This window comes from Xenopus laevis, chromosome 4S (assembly GCF_017654675.1).
Source record: "Xenopus laevis strain J_2021 chromosome 4S, Xenopus_laevis_v10.1, whole genome shotgun sequence".
NCBI lineage: Eukaryota > Metazoa > Chordata > Amphibia > Anura > Pipidae > Xenopus > Xenopus laevis.
The window spans coordinates 56,155,803-56,179,050 of record NC_054378.1 but is presented as its reverse complement, the minus strand read 5'-3'; the positions used below and the strand labels follow the sequence as shown (position 1 = coordinate 56,179,050).

Genomic DNA, 23,248 nt, shown 5'->3' with positions numbered 1-23,248 from the left:
CTTTTGTAATTTAGGGTTATACAATGTGTCTATATGTCTATCATTTCTGCAGTTCCTATGCATATTTAGAGTTGCTCAATAATCCCAAAATGCCTTGTTTAGTATATTTGCTTATTTTGTTTTTCAAAAAAAGTTTGGTTTTTTAAAATTACTCTCCATAGGTTCGATTACCTTCTAATACCAATGATGATGTTGATGAGGATCCTACTGGTAACAAAGCATTATGGGACAGAGGTCTTCTGAATGGAGCATCTCAGAAGGTACGTTTCTAAAGGTCTTCTCCCCCCCCCCCCTTGTTTTCTTTAGACTCCCATTTATTGTTGCTGTTTGTTTCAGGCTGAAGTAATTGTAAATTACCATGTGGGAGAGACTATTCTTTCGGTACAGAAGACTACACTAATCCCAGGAGGCTCAGAATCCCTGGTTTACACTACCTTATCAGGAGGCATTGGTATTCTTGTACCATTCACATCACATGAGGTAACTATATTTTTTTGCATGTTACAGAAAAATGTTGTTTATTATTTAGCTAGTGGAGTAGAAGAGATGAAAACTTAGCAGAATCAAAAGCAAAACAACATCATCACTTAAAATGCATAAAAAAATTAAATCCAAACCTCCGCATCGGAGGTAGTAGTGGCAAAATATTTTACATTTGAAGTTTTAGCTAAAATGGTAAATTTTTTTCTAATTCTCATTTTAGTATTTGTACTATTCATAATTACTTATAGCTCTGTTTTCTCGAGCTAGCCTTTCCTGTTCTCTATTAAAGGGGTTGTTTGCCTTTGAGTAAAGTTTTAGTATGGTGTAGGGAGCGATATTTTGAGACAATTTGCAATTGGTTTTTATTATTTCTGGTTTTTTACTTATTTAGCTTTTTATTCAGCAGCTGTCCAGTTTGTAATTTCAGCCATCTGGTTGCTACGGTCTGAATTACCCTATCAACCATACATTTATTTGAATGAGAATATGAAATATTAAAAGGGGAGGGTCAGAACAGAAAGATAAGTAAAAAAAAAAGTGTCTAACAATTCATTTGTAGCTTTACAGAGCATTTGTTTTCAGGTAGGGTCAGTGACCCCTATTTGAAAGCTGAAAAGAGTCAGGAGAAGAAGTAAAATAATTCAGAAACTATAAAAAATAATGAAGACCAATTGAAAAGTTGCTTAGAATTGGCCATTCTATAACATACTAAAAGTTAACCTGTAGGTGAAGCACCCCTTTAAGCATAACAACTAACATCACAGTACTGTCTGCCTGCTTCCTGTAAGATAATAAATCATTTCTCCATGTGTCTGTGTAACTTTTACTTGCACACGTTCCAATGGCAGTAGTCCCGCACTACACATTCTATGGCATCAACCAAAAAAATTGACCGTACGAGGTTTATTTGGATATTCAATGTTGTAGAACCAAACCCCCCCCCCCCCCCTTAATCTGTTGGACGTAAGGGAAAGATTACATCCTTTTAATAAACTGGAAAACAATTACACAGGACAAAGAGGATGTTGTGACATTACTCCACTTTTTACCTTCTCAGGATCACGATTTCTTCCAGCATGTGGAAATGCACCTGCGTGCAGAGCATCCTCCAATCTGTGGCAGAGACCACTTAAGCTTCCGCTCATACTATTTCCCTATCAAGGTAGGCGTGGGATGAATTACATTTTAATGTTTTTAAAACCTTTTGGAACAGCTTGCTCTGCTGTTTACTATTTAAACCGCTCTTTTATATTACAATCATTGTTTCTTTGTCATTTGGCAGCCTTATAAGCTTTGAACATGTTTGAATACTGGGTTAGCAAAAAACTCATGATTCTCTGAGGAAACGAGTATTTTCAGTAGACTGTATACACAATGTTCTGCCAGAATTGCCTGCCTTCTGCCATCAAAGGCACAGTAACACTACAAATTCACAATATAATTTACTTTCACTGGCATTTTTGTATTTGTGTATTTGCTTCAGAAAAACTATGGCTTATATAACAAGCTGCTGTGTGGCCATGGGAGTAGCCATTCAAGCACAGGATACACTGTATATAACAGATAAGTTCTGAAGACTACCATTGTATACTACAGAGATTATCTGTTATCTGCTGTATATCCTGTGCCTTTTCCCCTTTTTCAGCTCTGAATGGCTACACAGCAGTTTGTTTATATAAAATATAGTAGTGTTTCTGAAGCAAACGCACCAGTTGTACCAGTACAGCATAACATTGCATTATATTTCCATTAATTTAGGACACTTTCATTTTTTGGTGTTACTGTTCCTTTAAGCTCCAACATGGAGAGATGTCGGCAGCACTACAGAGACCTGTTAATGTCCCAGACCAGTAGCTTCTGTACTTTACCAGATTTATTGGACTCTTATTTGAGATTCACTGGATTTGATGGTGGGGGGGGGGGGCTGAGTTTGGGAGTGTTTCTGGGAAAGATAGGCCAGATACAAAGGGTTTAATAAATATCAGCACTAATAATAATACAACACTAATAATAATATAACACAAATCACAGTCTAGTTTGAAAGATTAGAAATACTTTCTTACTTGTTGATGTCATTTAAATGTAGCTTTTCCAAGCCATAGTCCCCTGTCGAGAAAATATGCCATTCAAGAGAATAGGGGCAATTTTGAGTGTTCACGGAACTACAAAATGAGGATGCACAGAATTCATCATTTTTAAAATTTGCCCAAAAATCTTAAGTCCTGTGCAAAATACACAGCCAACAAAACACTTGCAATAACCATATGTACCATTCGTTGCCTTTAATGGGATTTTTTCTTCTTCTTTGGAGTTTTGGGGGGGGGGGGGAAGTGGTGACATGTCCCTGTTAAGAAAAGTAAAAACTTTTCACCTTTGTAAAAACCCTACACAAAACTTCACTTAGTATTGATGATCAAAAGCTATAAGAATTTGTGTTGATGCATTTAATTCCTGTTACAAGTAGTGCTAGATGTTTGTGCAAGTGTGCAGAATCCATCATCTTTGTGCTCCTGTATATTGGTTATCTGTTTTGATGCTACAGTGTGTAGCCTATTCCATGATCCCTGTTCTACCTAAATAGAAGCCACAGGGTCTCTCTATCCCTTTCCTCGTACTTTTAACATTTTGAGAAGAAAATTCATGCTAGTGTCACCTTTTAGCCCACTTTAATTGGACACTTGTCCCTTTTTTCAGAATGTGATCGATGGTGATCTATGTGAGCAGTTCAATTCAATGGAACCAGTCAAACAAAAAAGTGTTGCAGAGGAACTGGACCGGACACCACCCGAGGTTTCTAAAAAGCTTGAAGACATTCGTACGCGTTATGCCTTTTAATACACTGTCTGTGTCAATTCAATTGCACTGCTCTCCCCTTAATTTGACTTTTGTGTTTTTGTGCAACACATTGCTTTTTATATATTTACATCATTGGCTTTGTGGGAGTAAGACTCCCAAGATTTGAGGTTGATAAAAGAGCATCAAAGGAGTGTTTTGGATGTCATTGCAGTAGTAGTAGAAGTGAAGTCTGTGCTTCTGGAGCTCTTCTGAATGGTCATTGGTTGAAGACCCTATCTGGTGTACGCAGAACTGTGAATTTGATTTTATCATGGCCATATTCTGGCCAACCCTTTATCAGCCCATGACCTGATACTGTGTAACTGACCATACACAGGCAAGGACAACTGCAGTAGTTCTGTTTGTTTGGACAGTCGGGCTGAATGGCTCTATCTGACGGTGGTTATGGAGTTGCAGCTCCTCTTCCTTATCGGCTGCTGCACCTGCCAGAAAAGTGCACTGGCAGATTATATTTTCGGTTTGGACAGATGAACACCAATCTGACATGGATCCCATATGGTTAGATTTTGGGGCTCATGTCTTATTCTGCCACTCTTTCTTTAACTTGTAAATACTGTTTTGTATAATGATCAGTTTTGTTTTGTAAAAAGTGTTTCATGAAACAAGATTCTGTCTGAAAATTGTGACTGCATCAATAAACTTTTTTTTTTTTTTAAAAAAAAAAAAAAGATAAAATGTTAATTTCTTTGTTGAACAGAACACTACTTCCTGCTTTGCAGCTCTCTTGGTTTCCACTGGTTACCAGGCATTAACCAATCAGAGACTTGAGGGGGGCACATGAGTCATAACTTGGGATGCGCCGAATCCACTATTTGGGATTCGGCCGAGTCCTTGGTGAAAGATTCGGCCGAATACGAATTCTAATTTGCATATGCAAATTAGGGTCAGGAAAGGGAAAAGTGGAAAAAAATCTTTTTGTGAGGAAAAGCCACTTGATTTCCCTACCTACCCCTAAATTAGGATTTGGTTCGGCCAGGTACAAGGATTCGGCCGAATCCTGCTGAAAAAGGCTGAATCCTGAACTGTATCCTGGATTCGGTGCATCCCTAGTCATAACTGTTTGCTTTTGAATCTGAGCTGCATGCTAAGGTTCATTTGCAAACTCACTGAACCATTATGTCCCATGGGGCCCCCCTTTAAGGAAAACTGTACCCCTCAAAATGAATACTTAAGCAGCAGATTAAGTGGCATATTAGAGAATCTTACTAAAGTGGTATATATATTTAAGTAAATATTACCCTTTTACATCTCTTTTCTTGAACCACCGTTTCATGATGCTCTTTGTGCTGCCTCGGAGATCACCTGACCAGAAATACTACAACTGTAACAGGAAGAAGTGTGGAAGCAAAAGACACAACTCTGTCTGTTAATTGGCTCATATGACCTGACATGTATGATTTGTTTGTGTGCACGGTGAATCTTATGATCCCAGGGGGCGGCCCTTGTGTTTTTTAAAATGGAAATTTTCTATTTAGGATTACCCAATGGCACATACTACTAAAAAAGTATATTATTATGAAAATGGTTTATTTACATGAAGCAGGGTTTTAGATATGAGCTGTTTTATGCAATATCTTTTTATAGAGACCTACATTTTGGGGGGGGGTATAGTTTTTATAGTAGTTACATACAGTAGAACCCCCATTTTACATTTTTCAGGGGACCAGAAAAAAATGGTGTAAAATTGGGGAAATGGGTTATGCATAATAAGTGGGACCACAAAACAACAATCAATGTAAAATGAGGGGAAACTTAAAATCAGGGGATGTAAAATGGGGGTTCTACTGACAAAGTCCATCAAGTTCAACCCCTCCAAATGAAAACCCAGCATCCATACACACACCCCGCCCTACTTTCATATAAATTATATACACCCATATCTATACTAACTATAGAGTTTAGTATCACAATAGCCTTTGATATTATGTCTGTCCAAAAAATCACCCAAGCCATTCTTAAAGGCATTAACTGAATCAGCCATCACAACATCACCCGGCAGTGCATTCCACAACCTCACTGTCCTGACTGTGAAGAACCCCCTACGTTGCTTCAAATGAAAGTTCTTTTCTTCTAGTCTAAAGGGGTGGCCTCTGGTACGGTGATCCACTTTATGGGTAAAAAGGTCCCCCGCTATTTGTCTATAATGTCCTCTAATGTACTTGTAAAGTGTAATCATGTCCCCTCGCAAGCGCCTTTTTTCCAGAGAAAACAACCCCAACCTCATCATTGAAGTTTTTATGCAAGACAGAACTTTATTTGCTTTAGTAGCCACAGAATGACACTGCCCAGAATTAGACAACGTGTTATCTACAAAGACCCCTAGATCCTTCTCATTTAAGGAAACTCCCAACACTACTAGGGGCAGATTTACATATGGTCGAATATCGAGGGTTAATTAACCCTCGATATTCGACTGCCGAGTGTAAATCCTTCGACTTCGACATGAAGGATTTACCGCAAATAGTTTGATCAAACGAAAAATCAATCGAACGATTAAATCCTTTGAACCGTTCGATTCGAAGGATCCATCGATCGTACAATTTTTCTTAGACCAAAAAATTGTTACAAAGACTATGGGGACCTTCCCCATAGGCTAACATTGCACCTCGGTAGGTTTTAGGTTGCGAAGTAGGGGGTTGAAGTTTTTTTTTAAAGAGACAGTACTTCGACTATCAAATGGTCGAATGATTTTTAGTTCGAATCATTCGATTCGAAGTAGCCAATTCGATGGTCGAAATAGCCAAAAAAAACATTCAAAGTTTTTTTTTTTTTTATTCTATTCCTTCACTCAAGCAAAGTAAATGTGCCCCCTAGTGTTCTGTTAGACTTCTGCTCACTCCAGCCTTTATCAATTACATTTTTTGCTAAGTAACTATATTAGAAACATTTTTTTATTTTGCACATACTATCTATTTATCCAATTTTTATTTTTACACTAAACTGTTCCTTTAAAGTATACAGGCAGTGCCTTTTTGTGGGAAATCAAGGCAAACTTTGCATCATGCCAAAATGTATTGAACGGGTGACCCATGCACAGATTACACAATTATAGACAATAGGGAGGGCAGTGATATCTGGGAAGTGCAGAATGAAAAGTAATTGCTGTACCCAAGGTAGCAAAAGGTAGCAAAGGAAAAATGTGATCGACAGCTGAGATTTTTAAATGTTTGTACCGGTTATGGATGTTTTTAATGAGAGAGTTTGAGTTTAATTTGGAAAGGACTTTAATTATACAGGTTTTGTGTCTGGGTGTCAAGTCCCCTTTAAATTGGTGCATAAGAACCACACAAAGATATTTATGGATTCACCAGCATAGGCAATGCCCCTATAAGGCTAAGATGGCCTTAAAGTTATACCTCTGAGATGGGACATACCCAAAGGACTCTACATTCTTATTGGCACTGAAAATAAATAACCCACAAAGGTTTCCCTTGAAGGGTGAATTTTTCAACTAGAATTTTATAAGACTCTTTATAGACACCAAATGATCTCCTTATCCTGGGTCCCAAGTAGGGATGCACTGAATCCTGGATTTGGGTGAATTCAAGCCTTTTTCAGCAGGATACATCAGGATCTGAAGTTTAGGTCACATTATTTAATATAATTGCAATTTTTTTTTTCATGAAATTTGCAAATTAGGTTTTTGATTCAGCTGAATCCTTTGTGAAAGATTTTGAATTTGGGTGAATAAAAAAAATGGATTTGGATTGTCCCAAACCAACCAAATCATGAAACCAGGGGCTAACAGTATAGTCCAGTGATCCCCAACCAGTGACTCTTGAGCAACATGTTGCGCACCAGCCCCTTGGATGTTGCTCTCAGTGGCCGCAAACCCTAGGTACTTATGTTGTAATTCTAGACTTGGGGGCAAGTTTTAATTTCATAAAACCTAAATATACTGCCAAGTAGAGCCTCCTGTAAGTTGCCAGGCCGCATAGGTGCTACCAGACAGCCAGTCACAGTACTTTTTATTTTGGTACCCCCGGGACTTAATTCATTCTTATGTTGCTCCATAAAAACTTTACATTTGAATGTGGCTCATTTGTACAATACTGTTTCTACATTTATATTTCATTTACTCTGGACTTTCTGGGTTTTTAAAAGACCTGTGAGTTTATCTGCTAAACGTCCATGCCACAATTGGGCCTTCTCTGTCTATTCTCCATTGTCCTCCACATTACGCATAACTACAAGTATATGTTTCTATACAGTGGGGACACCTAATAACTGCTATTCCTAACATGCACTATAAGATCCCTTACATGATACATGTGACTGAATATACTGTATGCAATACTACCCACAATTGCACTTGATATGCACTATAGAGCATGCAGGTAGGGCCAGAATGTTACTTAGGGGACTGGTATCAGCTCACTTTATGGGTGAGAGATAGCCAAGTTAGCTAGCAAAGACAGCCTGTTGTACCAACAAGGAGTGCGTGTTTGCGGTAGAGCCCTGGGCAGTTGTGCACCAGTTGGAGCTCTCAGGAGTATAGCGGGAAAGAAGTTGTAGTGAGATCACTCTGGAGAAGCTCATGCACTGTATGCTCAACACAAGAGAATAAGGGGAAAATGTATTTTGTGTGAGAGGAGGCTAACAGCACCCTGCCAGTGCATTTCTACATGATAGCGGCCCTGTAGGCTTTTGGAGAGGAATACTGTTTGAGTGAAGATCTGATAGCTAGTGTTGTAACTGATATGCTCTGAGTATAGATTTCAGTGCTCCAGTCTGTAACCTGCTAACCTGTGAGAAGCTGTCTAATGAAGTCTGCCTTGGTTCATCACATTACTTCATGACATGCTTCATTCTTGCAGAAAAGCTTTCCACATACCCTTTCCTGAGATGGGTGCCTGCCAGACACAGGGAGCCCCATTACATGTTCCAGCAGCTTATTAAAGACTTTTAAGTGTTTTCTTCACACAAGAAACAGCAGTGCACATAAAATACATAGAAAGTAAGTGTTATGCTGGCCATACACATTGTGATCCACTTGTTTAGTGATGTCACCAAATAAGCAGATCTGTAGTACATTTGGTATCCTACCCTCTGTTCGAATCATGCAGGAGACCCAGTGGGGACCACATCAATGAGCCGATGCATTCCTCATCTACCAGGATTTTCCAAACCTGCCAAATAGATGTCTAGACCAATTTTGGACAGGCACTGCAGACACAAACCTGTATCAAATTTATGTCTCCAAACTTTTATATAATATGTATTATAATGTCAAACAGGTAATTTAATGTTGTTCATTATTATCACAAATTTCTGCTACAAAGTTATATACAGTTGTGTTCAGAATAATAGCAGTGTGTTTAAAAAAGTAAAGAACTTTTATTTCCATACACACAAATGCATTGGGAACACCGCACCTTCGATTCCAAATTAAAACATGAAAAAGTTATCAAATCTGTGTTATTCCTTTACAGAAAGTGAAGAAAAGGGAATATTAGGCTGTTCAAAAAAAAATAGTTTTTGCTTTCCTTTGAATCATAGAACTAATATTTAGTTCTTTGGCAAATTGTAACCTCTTCAGCACTTATTTTTTTTCAACAATGGGACTTTGCGGGGGGCTTCTTGCCGATCGTTTGGCTTCACATAGATGTCTTTAATTGTAACATTACTCGCAGGTAACTTTAGACCTTCTTTGATCTCCCTGGAGCTGATCATTGCCTGAGTGTCATTTTGGCTATTCTTCTATCCATTCGATTGGTAGTTTTCCATTTTCTTCCATGTCTTTTCCATTTTAAAGCATTTGAGATCATTTTAGCTGAGCAGCATTTAATTTTCTGCACTTCTTTATGTTTTTCGATCTCCAATCAACTTTTTAATCAAAGTACTCTGTTCTTCTGAACAATGTCTGTAACAACCCAATTATAAGCAACTTTCCAATTTGAATTTAAAGGAATACTGTCATGGGAAAAAAAAAATTTTCAAAATGAATCAGTTAATAGTGCTGCTCCAGCAGAATTCTGCACTGAAATCCATTTCTCAAAAGAGCAAACAGATTTTTTTTATATTCAATTTTGAAATCTGACATGGGGCTAGACATATTGTCAATTTCCCAGCTGCCACAAGTCATGTGACTTGTGCCTGCACTTTAGGAGAGAAATGCTTTCTGGCTGGCTGCTGTTTTCTCTTTTGAGAAATGGATTTCAGTGCAGAATTTCATTTTGAATTTTTTTTTTTCCCCATGACAGTATCCCTTTAATAAAAAATTGTTAGTGCTTTAAAAGTTATTTGTAATTGTATTTGCAGTTGAAAGCAGCATTTGCTTAACTCCTGGTTGTTACTTTTTAAACAATGTTGCAAAAGCCAGTCTCCTCCAGCAAGACAGGTCTGTTAATCCGTTGGTTTATATTACAGTGTTTCAAAAGCAAGAGCCACCAGGGCAGACAATAGAAAAGGACATACACTGCTTTCAATTGCAATACATATACAAATAATGTAAAAAAAAACATAGAGAATTTGTAAGTAATGTATATTGCAAAGTTGTTTAGAATGATGTTTTATTAGGCATTAGAATTTTTTTTTCCGGGTTAACATGTCCTTTAAATAAGCACCTTTCCCAGGCTGTGCGGAGAAGCTGGCGGCACTCAGCACTGTAGGATAGGAACCAAACAGAAGGAAGGTGGCTAGATATAGGGAACTGAAGCCTGTCTTTGCTTGTGTGATTGCAGGGCTGTGATTGGCTATCCCCCTTCTACTGTGCTTCTGGCAGGGACCGCTAGAATACGCCCACCGCTCATTTGAAACAGTGACAGGGGCAATAGCAGATTTATTGGGAGCTCCAATAAAGTGATCATCTTCAGCACCATATAGTATTCATTATTGTCTAGATCTAGTATTTTACAAAGAACAGAGCATCTCAGCTTTCTTGCTTCTCTAATTTCACATGCATATATCCAACCAAATGTATTTAGCATTATATTCAAGCAAGACATTAAGTCTGTTTAATCCCAACACATTGCTAATGTTGTACTGTGTGTTTATTCCTTTTGGGATTTACTGTATACTGAGTTAGTATGAATTGGTGTCTGCTGATCACATGTTTAACGAATCATATGGAATATGTCTGTAACCGATACAGATTGTTACTGGTCACGCTTTCTTTGTGTATATGGCATCTAAATATATCGCAGCACTGTGAAAGATCATCAGATGGCATGTACATATTTTAAACAGTGTTACCTAAGAACCATAGACCTTAAGTTACCCAGTGTTTATAGTGTCTCAAATGATCTTTTGCATTTAACACAGATGGCTGTGCGTGTTAGAACAGGCAGGGTCATATTGAGACACCGTTAAATATGTACAGGACTGTTTGCTGCTCTTATTTGGCTGCAGTCTAACTAGTGCCAACAACCATATTTAAAGGGATACTGTCATTGTTTTACTTCACTTCCAGGGTCCCAATCCATTTTAAATTCCATTGCATTGTTACATAAGCATTAAAGGGACTCTATGTACGCCTTTTTATAACATTAACTCGAGGAACATTGGCTATTGTTTTAATTAGCTATGGTTTCTGTTCTTTCTTGCAATGAATAATAAAGAGAATACACTTTAACACTCCTTAGTTCTGGCAAGTCACTGTTTGCAGAAGAGAAGTTAGTGAAACAAATTGCCAGGCAAGTCCTCTGTATAATGAGCTGTTCCTTAAAGGGATACTGTCATGGGAAAACATGTTTTTTTCAAAATGCATCAGTTGATAGTATTGCTCCAGCAGAATTCTGCACTGAAATCCATTTCTCAAAAGAGCAAACAGATTTTTTTTTTTTTATATTCAATTTTGAAATCTGACATGGGGCTAGACATATTGTCCGTTTCCCAGCTACCCCAGGCATGTGACTTGTGCTCTGATAAACTTCAGTCATTCTTTACTAGTGTACTGCAAGTTAGAGTAATATCACGCCCCCCCCCTTCCCCTCCCCAGCAGCCCAACAATAGAACAAGGGGAAAGTAACCAGATAACAGCTCCCTAACACAAGATAACAGCTCCCTGGGAGATCTAAAAACAACACTCAATAGTAAAAGCCAAGTACCACTGAGACTGATTCAGTTACATAAAGTAGGAGAAATAACGGACTGCCAGAAAGTAGTTCCATCCTAAAGTCCAGGCACAAGTCACAGCTGGGAAACTGAAAATATGTCTAGCCACAGGTTCGATTTCAAAATTGAATATAAAAAAAATCCGTTTGCTCTTTTCAGAATTGGATTTCAGTGCAGAAGTCTGCTGGAGTAGCACTATTAACTGATGCGTTTTGAAAAAAACATGTTTTCCCATGACAGTATTCCTTTAACTACACAATCTAACCAAGGCTGTAGCTTAAAGAAGGGAGATATCTGTTTATACAGATATCCCTTACACCATTTGAAACAGAAAAATAAAAAAATATTAGTACAATATAATCTACTGTTGGCCTGCATTGGAAAAATTGGTGTGTTTGCTTCGGAAAGACTACCATAGATTTAGCTTTGTAATATAATTCAGTGTTATAATAATTAAATAATACAATAATAAATATACATTATAATACAGTCATTGTTAATTATTCATGCAGAATGTGTATTCAAAATAGTGTAGAAGCAACTGTTGCATTTCATACATAGGGGCATAGAGAGGAAGTAGACTCTGCAGTTCCAGCAGGGCCCAGGAGTGAAGAGGGACCAGTAAGGCCCAAAAATGTGAGCAATTTCAGTATACCTTAGTATAACACATCAACCTACCAATGTTTTGGGGCCCTAAATGGAATTTATTGTTGGGTCCAGTGACACCTATTTACGCCACTGTTCATCTGTGCGGCTATTTTACTTTGTGACACATGCATGGACTGCTGGGGTAATCAAGATGCATGGAAACTAATTGCAGAGGGACAACGGAACATTTAAGGGAGGTATAACTGAAATTATAACTGGGATGTAGAGGAAAATCTTTTTCTGTGCCCTTGGTTTTCTAGATTTTCTTGTTGAGGGTGAACTGCTAGGATTCTGAAGTGGGGAAAAATCAAGGGACAGATGGAAACAGTCATTGGAACTGTAACTAACATATAACTGGAATGTGGTCAACTAACTTTTCATTTTATCTGCGGTTTCCACGGCGGTCATCCTCATTTGGAGGTTTGTTGTTTGAAATTAGTGAAATGAGCAGCAATTTAAATACACATAGGATCTCATATACAGAATGCTTAATGCCTGGGTTTTTTTTTTTTAGATTAGGGAGTTCTCCATGCCTTAAAGCTACTAACACCAATTACTAGGGTATTTTGCCCCAGTAAGGATTTATGCAAGTTTAATTAACATCAGGGCAAAGTTTCTACAGAAACAAGTGAATCTGTCAAACTAGCCTATGATTAAGTGTCTGGGGAGATACGAAATGCATAAGGATGTGCCATAGAACCAAATAAATAAACTATTTTCGTTTACACGTCTGTGTGGAGTATGGTCTTTGGAGTGCCTGCTCAACTCTCACTATGTCTGTCATGAAATGCTTATGGCTAGAATATTTCATACGGTGGGGGCAACTGTGTCTGCACCAGGGACGTTTCTGCTATGAGGCGGCAGCTCCCCAAAAGCTACCAGGGATGGCAAAAAGCCGCTCCTGGGAACTTTAAGAGCTGAATTTCCATTTTTTAAATCAGTAAATTCGGCTTTTCTAATGCAATGAGTGCAATTTCGTGAGTGCACTAGCGATGCCCCCCCCCCAGACCCCCGTTGGCAATTTTAAGGTAAGCTCGACGGGCAGGGGGCGGCATTTTCAGCGCCGCCTCAGACGGCATCACAAGCTGAAACGCGCCTGGTCTGCACTCTAGTGCACCTTGTGCACCTAATTTTGCCATTGGATTTGTAAAATGGGCATTTTATCTGGAGGGCATGGAGAGCAGCAGATCTTCTTGTCCAGGGGCGTAACTACCGGGGGAGCAGGGGTGCAACTGGGCCAGGGCCCGCACCCCCGCAGGGCCCCCCGGTAGATCGCGTGCGCTGCAGCCGGCTGGAGTCGGCTGCAGCGTCAGAGAAAAATCACGCAGGCGAGGGTGGGGGCGGGCCCGGCTGCACGGCCCGCACCAGGGCCCGCACCGACCAAGTTCCGTTACTGTTCTTGTCCCTCTTCCTGTTTTTCAAATAACCCCCACCAGCCCAGTAAATAGTGACATTCTATGGAATATTACAGCAGCTACTCTTTGCTGGCATTTGCCAGAGCCCACAGGGTACTAGTCTAGGCCTGTTGTGAGTTATTGGTTGAACTGGGCTTGGTGAGACACTTGTAAGGAGGCGAATAAAGGGTTTATATCGTGTAAAGTTGGGCAATATTTCATATTTTCAGGCTGCAGGTGGCACCAATCCTTAAGGTTGGCCTGGAGGAGCCTATATAGGAAAGTGCTGCAGTCAACCAGGAATATCAAGCAGGTAGGGCTGAAGACTGTTTGGCTAGACCAGGTGGGAGGCTGTATGCTTAAAGGAACAGTAACACAAAAAAACTAAGTGTTTTAAATGAATGACAATATAAAGTTGTGTTGCCCTGCACTGATAAAACTGGTGTCTGCTTCAGAAACACAACTATAGTTTATATAAACAAGTTGCTAACAAGTAGATAACAGATAAGTTCTAAAGAATCCCATTGTATACTACAGAGATTGTTATCTGCTGTGTATCCCGTGCCTTTTCTCCTTTGTTCAGCTTTAAATGGCAGCTTGTTTATATAAATTATAGTTGTATTTCTAAACCCATTTTACCAGTTCAGCACAACAGTACATTATATTTTCATTACTTTAAGACAGTGATCCCCAACCAGTAGCTCGTGAGCAACATGTTGCTCTCCAACCCCTTGGATGTTGCTCCCAGTGGCCTCAAAGCAAGAGCTTATTTTTGAATTCCAGGCTTGGAGACTAGTTTTGGTTGTATAAAAACAGATGTACTGCCAAACATTGCCTCAATGTAGGTTGACAATCCACATAGGGTCTACCAAATGGCCAATCACAGCACTTATTTGGCTGCCCAAGAACATTTTCATGCTTGTGTTGCTCCCCAAGTCCTTTTACTTCTGAATGTTGCTCACAGGTTCAAAAGGTTGGGGATCCCTGCTTTAAGACATTTTCATGTTTGTTCCTTTAAGACCAGTAAGTAGATAGGTGTGAGCTCACCTGAGGAGTAAGAGATGAAGAGCTTAGCCAGGATAGACAGTCTGTTGGGGTAGAGCCCTGGGCGAGTGTGCGCCCATTAGGGAATTAGAGCATTAAGATGTGGGTTAGAGGGAACCTAGGGTAACTGTAGTGAGACTGATCAGAGTAAACCTGTGCAGTGTATGTAGGACACACCAGAGGAGCAGAGGAAAGGCTTTATTGGGAGAGGAAGCCCTTTCAATGGCAAATGTCACTATGTGACATTAAAGACCTCAGGCAACATCTTTCCTTTGAGCATTTCGCTCTAGGTATGACTGACATGCTTATAGTTGGAGGCTTTGTTTTCCATTGCAAAGTCACTATGTAGTTTTGTTTTATTTATTTCAAAGTACATTGGGACATTTCTGCTAAAATATTTAGAGATTGTGAGTATAAATGTTCTACTTTATATAAGGAATCAACATTCAGACCACAGCCGTCTGCACAAAATGCCATTTCTGAGCCAAGCAAACAAACCAAATGAGTTGTTGTTTTGCATAAATCAAAAATACAATAATGACATTTACTTTGTAATTTTTTGCATAATCCTTCTTCTGAAATGGCCACATATTCACTGCAACATCATATTTGTAAATAAATTCCGCCCATTATTTTTACTGTTGAATATAATCACTGTAAGACGTATACACTCATATACACTCATACTGTATATGCCCAGATTCACTGCTCAGACTTAAATGCTAAATGCCAGTTGTTCCTAGACAATTCCTCTTTCTTGTAGTTGTCATAAAAATATAAAGCTCCCTTTAAAACAGGCAGATGGTAGATGCAAATCAGGTTTAAAGCCTTAGACTAAATATTAGAATTGAGCAGAACACCCATTTGTTTGTCACTAGTGTTTTTATGTTTCTATCTGCAGGCAGTGCCTTGGCTGTTTGAGAAATATCTGGAATAGGCCCTATCACTATTTTTACTTACAAAGGCCCCTGTAACTCTATATCACCTGGTGTCAGGAACTATGTGTTTGAACCAGGGACCTGTAATAAAATGGCTGCTGCTCCTTTTGCTTGAGCTACACAGAAGCAGTGTGGCATCAATTTGACCCTGACAGAATATAATCTGTGACTCTGCTTCCTTATCAATATTCCCTGATCCACACCCCTTGTCCAGCATAGGGGATTAACTCATTAAAGGGCTATTTAAGACTGCTTCCTCCAACTCTTTGATGCTGAATCATTGGTCAATGTGCCTACTCCAAAGCTTCAAGTTCCAGTGATTTTATTTCTGCTCCTGAAACCTTGTTCCTAAACCTGATCTTGCTCTTGTTCCTGATCCTGTTCCCATAAATCCTGTTCCCATAAATCCTGTTCCTGCCCTGACCTTGTTTCCCATTATCTGACCTCCCAATTTTGACCATGGCCTGTTATATAGACTTGAGCCTTTGCTGCCAGCCCTGACCCATAGCCTGTTTCAAGGACTAGTTTTTCTGTCTGTCCCTGCATTTTCATTTTCTTTAATAAATGCAGGTATAGGATCCCTTATCCAGAAACCCGATATACAGAAAGCTCAGAATTACGGACATAGACTCCATTTTATCCAAATAATCCAAATTTTTAAAAATGATATCCCTTTTCTCTGTTATAATAAAACTGTAGCTTGTACTTGAGCCAAACTAAGATATAATTAACCCTTATTGGAACCAAAACCAGCCAAGTGGGTTTATTCAATGTTTAAATGATTTATAGCAGACTTAAGGTATGAAGATCCAAATACAGAAAGATCCGTTATCCGGAAAACCCCAGGTCCCAAGCATTCTGGATAACAGGTCCCATACCTGTATCACTAGAACTTACAGTTCTTGTAAGTGGTGTGTTACTCTTTTCCCCCGATATGCCCTCCAAAGACAGGGCAATATCGGGTTAATATGATCGTTTGACTCTAGAGCCAAACGATTGGATTAAAACAATAGGACAAGGAACTAGCTGATATGGTCCCTAATCACAGGGGAAAATCAAACTTGGCAATCCATATCTGTCAGATTTTTGGCCAGATATCGGCTGGGGAGGCCATCTGAAGGCCCATACACTGGCAGATTAGCCTCAATATACATCTTGGATTATTATATAGCCTAGCCATCCCTAACTGTAATATTGCCAAATTGTAATCTAATGCTGGTTTAGTGAAATCTGGGATAAATGTGGATCTCTTTTCATTTGTAATAATAGAAACATTGTTATCATGTTGCAGAACTAATTCCACTCTGAAAGTGGAATTTTTTAAGCAAAATCTTTAGCCAGATACTCAGTCCTGACGGTGTGACATATAACCTTCTCTCAGTGGTGTAACTACTTGGGGTGCGGGGGTGTGATTGCACCCAAGTCTACCAGAGCCACGGAAAAGGTTATTTACAAGCGGAAGGGCTGGAGAATTAATCTCATGCTTGTGTGTAGTCCAAGGGGCACAAGTTTGGCAGGAGAGGGGCTGGTATGGGGTACCAGGGCCTGGGCTTCTTTAGTTACGCCACTGCCTACTCATTTCTTAAGCTTGTAGGTATGAGGAGTGGCAAAGGGTTGGGAAGAGGTGACTGGGTAGCCTTTAGCATGTTGGGCCCCTCCAAAGATTTTTCTACAGGAGGCATCACATCATCACATCATTACTCTGCTGCTCATATAGGCATCTTAGCTTCAATCATACACACTCCATCCTTAAAAGACAGTGGGAAGATGTGTACGGTGTAGTGATAGGCAATTAAATTAGTCAGGAATTTTTGCGCCCGTGAATAAATTTGCTAAACTATGGCAAAAAATCTCAGACGAAAAACTTGCCACAAAAAAAAATCTGAGCACTAGGTGTGCTCAGATTTGTGGAATCTAAGCACACCCAGCTGCCCTGTAATATTGCCATAGACAGGGTACTGAGAGGCCTCCTTGCCTTTTCTTAGCAACATAATTTATCTTGATATTCATGGTGGTTTAAGGTTCCAAATAAACCCAACCGTTGGACTGACTTGAAGCCCCTATCCAGGTCCTGGACAATTAGTACTACTAAGATTATTCTAGGTATTAGAAAGCAACCCAAAGCAGAAAGTGATTTAATGAGATCATAATTTTGTTGTAATATGTCTTCGTTCCAGATATGCTAATAGAGAATATTATAACGGGTTATTATTTGCATGTTCCCTTCACAGAATGGTCATTCTCCCCCCCCCCTCCTCCTTCTACACTGATAGGAGGTGGGTAATTGCAAGAATATGCAATATCAATGTTCGGGATGAGATGGATCCTGAGATATAGGAGAAATTTGTCTTTAATCTGAATTAAGCTGTATAAGTTTTACAGTGGATTTAGGGATATGACATGGCATAAATTTGCTTTTGTCTTCAATTTCAGCCCAGAGATTTAGGGAAAAATTTGCATTGGGTTCAATAAGTTTGGTAGAGAAGTGAGGGGTTGTATTACCATTAGGAGTAGGTCATCCTACTTTATACTGTTCTTTGCCTATATGGTACCCTTTTATGTCAGGATGGTTTCTTATAGCTATTGCCAGTGGTTCTATGGCTAAGGCAAAGAAAGCTAGGGATAACGGGCATCCTTGTCTCGTACCCCTATGGATATGAATTGTGTTAGTTAAAGATGCTGGTAATGTTAGTTTAGCTTTGGGATTAGAGTAATAAACACTAGCATATTGGCAGGGTTTCCTATTTTTTTTTTTTTTAGAACTGCCCATAGATATTTCAAACTCATGGAGTTAAATGCTTTTTCTATGTCCAAAGTTAGGACTCCTAATTGGGTTTTAGTTATATTGGACTGATGTATTATATTCATGGCCTTCCTGACATTGTTGCTAGCCTGTTTTATAGGTATGAACCAACCAGGTCTTTATGGATAAGGTCAGGTAATAGCTGTGAGAGGCGTTGAGCTAATATGGTTATCAACATCTTAAAATCAAGATTCAGTAATGAAATTAGGAATTTTTAGGGTTTAAAATTCTAGGGGAACTGTATTCCCTTCTGCCATGGAATCATAGTTTTTTGAGACAGGGGGCTAATACTGTATATCCACAATTTCTTTGTAATAAAGGGCCGTTAAGCCATCTAGGCCTGGGGCTTTGCCTTTTTTTTTAGTTTCTTGATGGTATGTGTGATTTCATCTAAAGAGATATATTTGTTCAGGTTGGATACCTGTGACTTAGCCAGTGTGGCCTTTAGAAGCTTGCTGTGGGTCTCTGGAGGCTGGGTACATAAACAATAATAATAAGCATATAGGGTATCGCTTACAGCTTAGGGATTTGAGGAAATATTTCCTTGTGGTGTTAAAATCCGAGGTATTTGATTTATTTTAGATTTAGCTTGTAATAGGCTAGCTAAATAGATATGTGGTTTATCGCTACATCTATTAAATTTATTGTTAATCCATCTTAATGCTTTGTCAACTTTCTTTAGTTGCAGTTCTTTAAGTTTTTGTTTGAATTGCCATTATTTTTTATGTATCAGTAGAAAATATTTTGGGCTGATAATGATGTTCAAGCTTTTGAAGGGATTTTTCTAATTCAGTTATTTTTAGTAGCCTTTCTTTTTTTTTTTCTCCTAGCAACTATTTGAATAAAATGTCTCTGAATTGGAGCTGTCCAGAAAATACCAGGTATGATGTTGGGGGAGCTATTCTCTGAGAAATCGTTTTGTAGGGCAAACCTAATCTCATCTATTACTTGAGGGTTTTTTTAGTAGATGTTCATTGAGTCTCCAATTAGGAATTTTTGGTAGGAGTGTTGAAATCTGAAATCAGGGCCGGATTTACATAGCGGGAGCCCCTAGGCCCACTGCCGTTCGTCGCCCCCATCCCCTCCCCTTTATTCGTGCAATTTTTCATCATCGGGACCGGAGCAATGGGAATTAAAAAACGATATCTCCTGCGCATTCCCAGTGTTTCTGAACCAGTGGGTGTGGTTGTGCAGCATGCCGTCCCCTAAAATCCTGCTGCCGATGGCCTTTCCACAAATCCGGGCCTGTATGCAATTTTACCAATAAGGCGCTGTGATCTAATCATGCACAAGGAATGATACGTGTTTCTTGTAAAGTTTGAGTAAGGGGTGAATTAATCAAAATATGGTCTATCCTGGAGTACTTTTTATGAGCTGCTGAATAGTAGGTATATCCTCTTGCAGAGCTATTAAATTCTCTCCATGCGTCGGCCTGAGAAGTTCTATTTAAAGTTTCTTGATAATATTTACCTTCTTTGGTCGATCTAGTGCATGTTGTTGCATTGGATCTATCTAAGCTTGGGTTAGGTGTGGAATTGAAATCTCCACCCCAAATATTTAATATAAGAGCTTTTGGTAATTGTGTGGACCATTTTATGGATAATTTGTTTAGGATTGTCATGTGGGGCATATGTTGTAGTAATACATACAGTTCAGTTATGATAGGTAAGGAATTATGTATACTGTGAATGTTTTTCCCACTTGTTGATGGAAGGTAGTGCCTAAGATACTGTTTATGGAAAAAAGTTGGGTAAGATGTTTTAGTAAAATGAGTCTCTGATAAGCAGATAATGTCCGGATGTGGGCGTTCATTTGCACCGTTTACAGCAATTGCGGGAAGTCTGGGGTTGTTGTTTCTTAGTCTGTTGAAGCCTGTGTGGTTGGTGACAATACTTTGGCTTTTCTGTTGGAATAATTTGTAGGTGTTCTGCGGGTTCCCTTTTTCTTTGATGCTGGCGGTGCCATGAGTACTGCTATACTTATTGATCTCCTCAGAGATGTTTATCAGGAGTTAGTTTGCCAGTTATTGCTGTAAAATTCAGCTAAGATACGGAGCTCAGATCAGAAGTGTCAGCTGTCTGTAGTGCCAAGAATGCCACATGTGACCAAATAATCCTGTTACTTTCTTTATCCCTGTCCTCACATGGTGTAATGTGTTCCCTTATTGTGCCTCAGCAAATAAACTACACAATGTGCAGTACAAATTTTGATGTCAGCGAACACAGAATATTTTGAGTAAAAATATAAAAGGGCACATTCACTGGGTCCAGGGTTTGCACATCGTTATGCGTTAAAAGGCACGGCAATGCTCAATTCAGCTTGGAAGGCAAGAAAGACTAGATGCAAGTACTAGTGATGCGCAGGCCAGGCCGATACCCCCGGGACCCGTGGGTTCAGTTCAACAGCGCACGTTTCTTCGCGGGTGACGGTCAAATGGCGGTTTACAAATTCAGGGTTTGTCTTTTATAGATGCTGCACCTGCTTGCCCTGCTCCTTTTGTGACATCATTGGCAGGGCAGGTTGGCGTGCGTCTATAAAAGCAACCCGGAAGCATGGATGCGGGTGGGCGCGAGCTAAGGGAAGGCGGTTTAGGGTCGGGTGCGGGTCTGGAAATCCTGACCCGCACATCACTAGCAAGTACCTTTAATAAAAGTTGTTTTAGAGGCAAGTCACTGTGGGGAAAAGTGCATGTTGCCCACTGCCAGGGCCACTCCTGCCATGAGACAAGGTGAGATTCTTGCCTCAGGTGGCAGCGAGCAACCGGTTGCAAGGGAGGCAGTGGCGGAACTACCGGGGCAGCAGGGGGTGCGAGCGGGCCAGGGCCCGCACCCCCTCAGGGCCCCCCAGTAGCTCATGCGCCACTGACGAATGCGGCCAAATGCGGCCGTACGGAGGGGGCGGGGCCCGGCTGCGCATCACGCACCAGGGCCCGCCCCCATATAGTGACGCTACTGAAGGGAGGGCAGTTTTTAACCTGAAAATTCGGCTCAGCTAGTGCAAAGAGCGCAATTGCGCTCAATGCACTAGCGATGCTGCCCCCTTTTGACCTGCTCTGATGCTGATTTTTAAGCGCGGCTCCAGGCAGCAGCAGTCCCAGAATTGGAACTGCCAACTGCATCTGTGAACCTAAATTAGCCCTAATATGTACAGTCATATTTACAAAAAATATTTTGTTATAAGTTAATAATTTCTCAACATCACAGCACATTATATAACATACTTGTTTCTTGGCAGTCATACAAATGTTTAAAATTGGCAACAGGCTTTCCATTCTATAATTAAACTATACTGATTCATGACATTTGTTGTATTATCCATCTGAAACTATGCCAGTAAATCTCATGCAAAAACTCAAAACCCTTTTATTTAGAATCTGGGAAATAACCCTGACTTCAGAATTCCAAAGGGGGGTTTCCACATATAACGCACTCTTGCTCTCACGCTCTTGAAATTGATTTGCCTTTTTAGTCATTTTTTAAAAAAAAGGTTTAGATGGCTTTATGCCTAAATATGAATTAACTGGTCTTCCTCTTGAACTTTAACATAGAATTCTGATGCTGCAGTTCTGACATGGACCATCAGGCTGCAGTTAGTGTATGTTCTGTGCTTGTGGGCTGTATCTTAGCTCTCCCATGTTGGCATTTAAAACTAAACTTCACTTGATTGTGCGGCTTGTCATGGAAGCATTGGAATTTGTCATTTCATTAAAAAAAATAATAATAATAATGAGAATGAACATGTCTGGTCATAATTAGGAGAGACTAGGTTTGATCCAAGATAGGGTGCAAATTTCCCAATGCCTTAAAACAAGCCATCTTTTAAATGTGAACTGTCCACTTTCCTGCTCATGGCAGACAAGGCAGATTACAGGTATTTAGATGGATTTACAGTACTTAAAGGAGAACTATACCCCTACAATGAATACTTAGGGGCCGATTCACTAAGGGTCGAATATCGAGGGTTAATTAACCCTCGATATTCGACTAGGAACTAAAATCCTTCGACTTCGAATATCGAAGTCGAAGGATTTAGCACAGATAGTACGATCGAAGGATAATTCCTTCGATCGAACGATTAAATCCTTCGAATCGATTCAAAGGATTTAAATCCAACGATCGAAGGAATATCCTTCGATCAAAAAAAGTTAGCCAAGCCTATGGGGACCTTCCCCATAGGCTAACATTGACTTCGGTAGCTTTTAGATGGCGAACTAGGTCGAAGTTTTTTTTAAAGAGACAGTACTTCGACTATCGAATGGTCGAATAGTCGAATGCTTTTTTACTTCGATTCGAAGTCGTAGTCGAAGGTCGAAGTAGCCCAAAAAAAACGTTGAAATTCTATGTTTTTTTACTTCGAATCCTTCACTCGAAGATAGTGAATCGGCCCCTTAAGATACAGATAGTTTACATCATATTAAGTGGCATATTAAATAATCTTACCAAACAGTAAATGTTGCCCTTTTATATCCTTGAGCCCTCATTTTATGATATTCTCTGTACAGCCTGGGAGATCAAAATACAGATGTCTGTGACCTTACAGGTATGGTTTCTTTGCTTTGTTTGTGTGCACTGTGAATTGTAGGATCCCAGGGGGTGGCCCTTATTTCTTAAAATGGCAATTATCTATTCAGGATTACCCAATGGCACATACTGCTAAAAAAGTATATTATTATGAAAATGGTTTATTTACATGAAGCACGGTTTTACTTATGAGTTGTTTTATGTATATATATATATATATATATATATATATATATATATATATATATATATATATATATATATATATATATATATATATGTTGTTCAGGAATATGATTTCCCTTTAATAATCGGATAATCTGCAGATTAGTAATGGGCCATACTAGTGAATAGTAATGGGTCATCAACTGGATGACTGCAGCTAGAGCAAACACAGTATGTACTGTTCTTTAGTGGAAAAGAAAGATGACTAACAGCCACAGTAACTAAGTATAACTGGAAGTTACAGATAGTTGAGCGGGAACCAGATCAGTCTCTAATGGGCTC

General features: G+C 39.5%; 1 protein-coding gene across 2 annotated transcripts in view; it reads left to right on the top strand.

The window, feature by feature from the left end:
* Positions 1–3,990, top strand: part of sf3b3.S (splicing factor 3b subunit 3 S homeolog) — a 30,469-nt gene extending 26,479 nt beyond the window's left edge. For both annotated transcript variants that reach the window (XM_018260641.2, XM_041561265.1), the window contains 4 exons: positions 162–260; positions 337–480; positions 1,541–1,645; positions 3,178–3,990. In XM_018260641.2, coding sequence (XP_018116130.1) covers positions 162–260; positions 337–480; positions 1,541–1,645; positions 3,178–3,318 — 489 coding nt within the window. In that variant the 3' untranslated portion in view covers positions 3,319–3,990. The remainder of the gene's footprint in view (positions 1–161; positions 261–336; positions 481–1,540; positions 1,646–3,177) is intronic.
* The last annotated feature ends 19,258 nt before the right edge of the window (positions 3,991–23,248 follow it).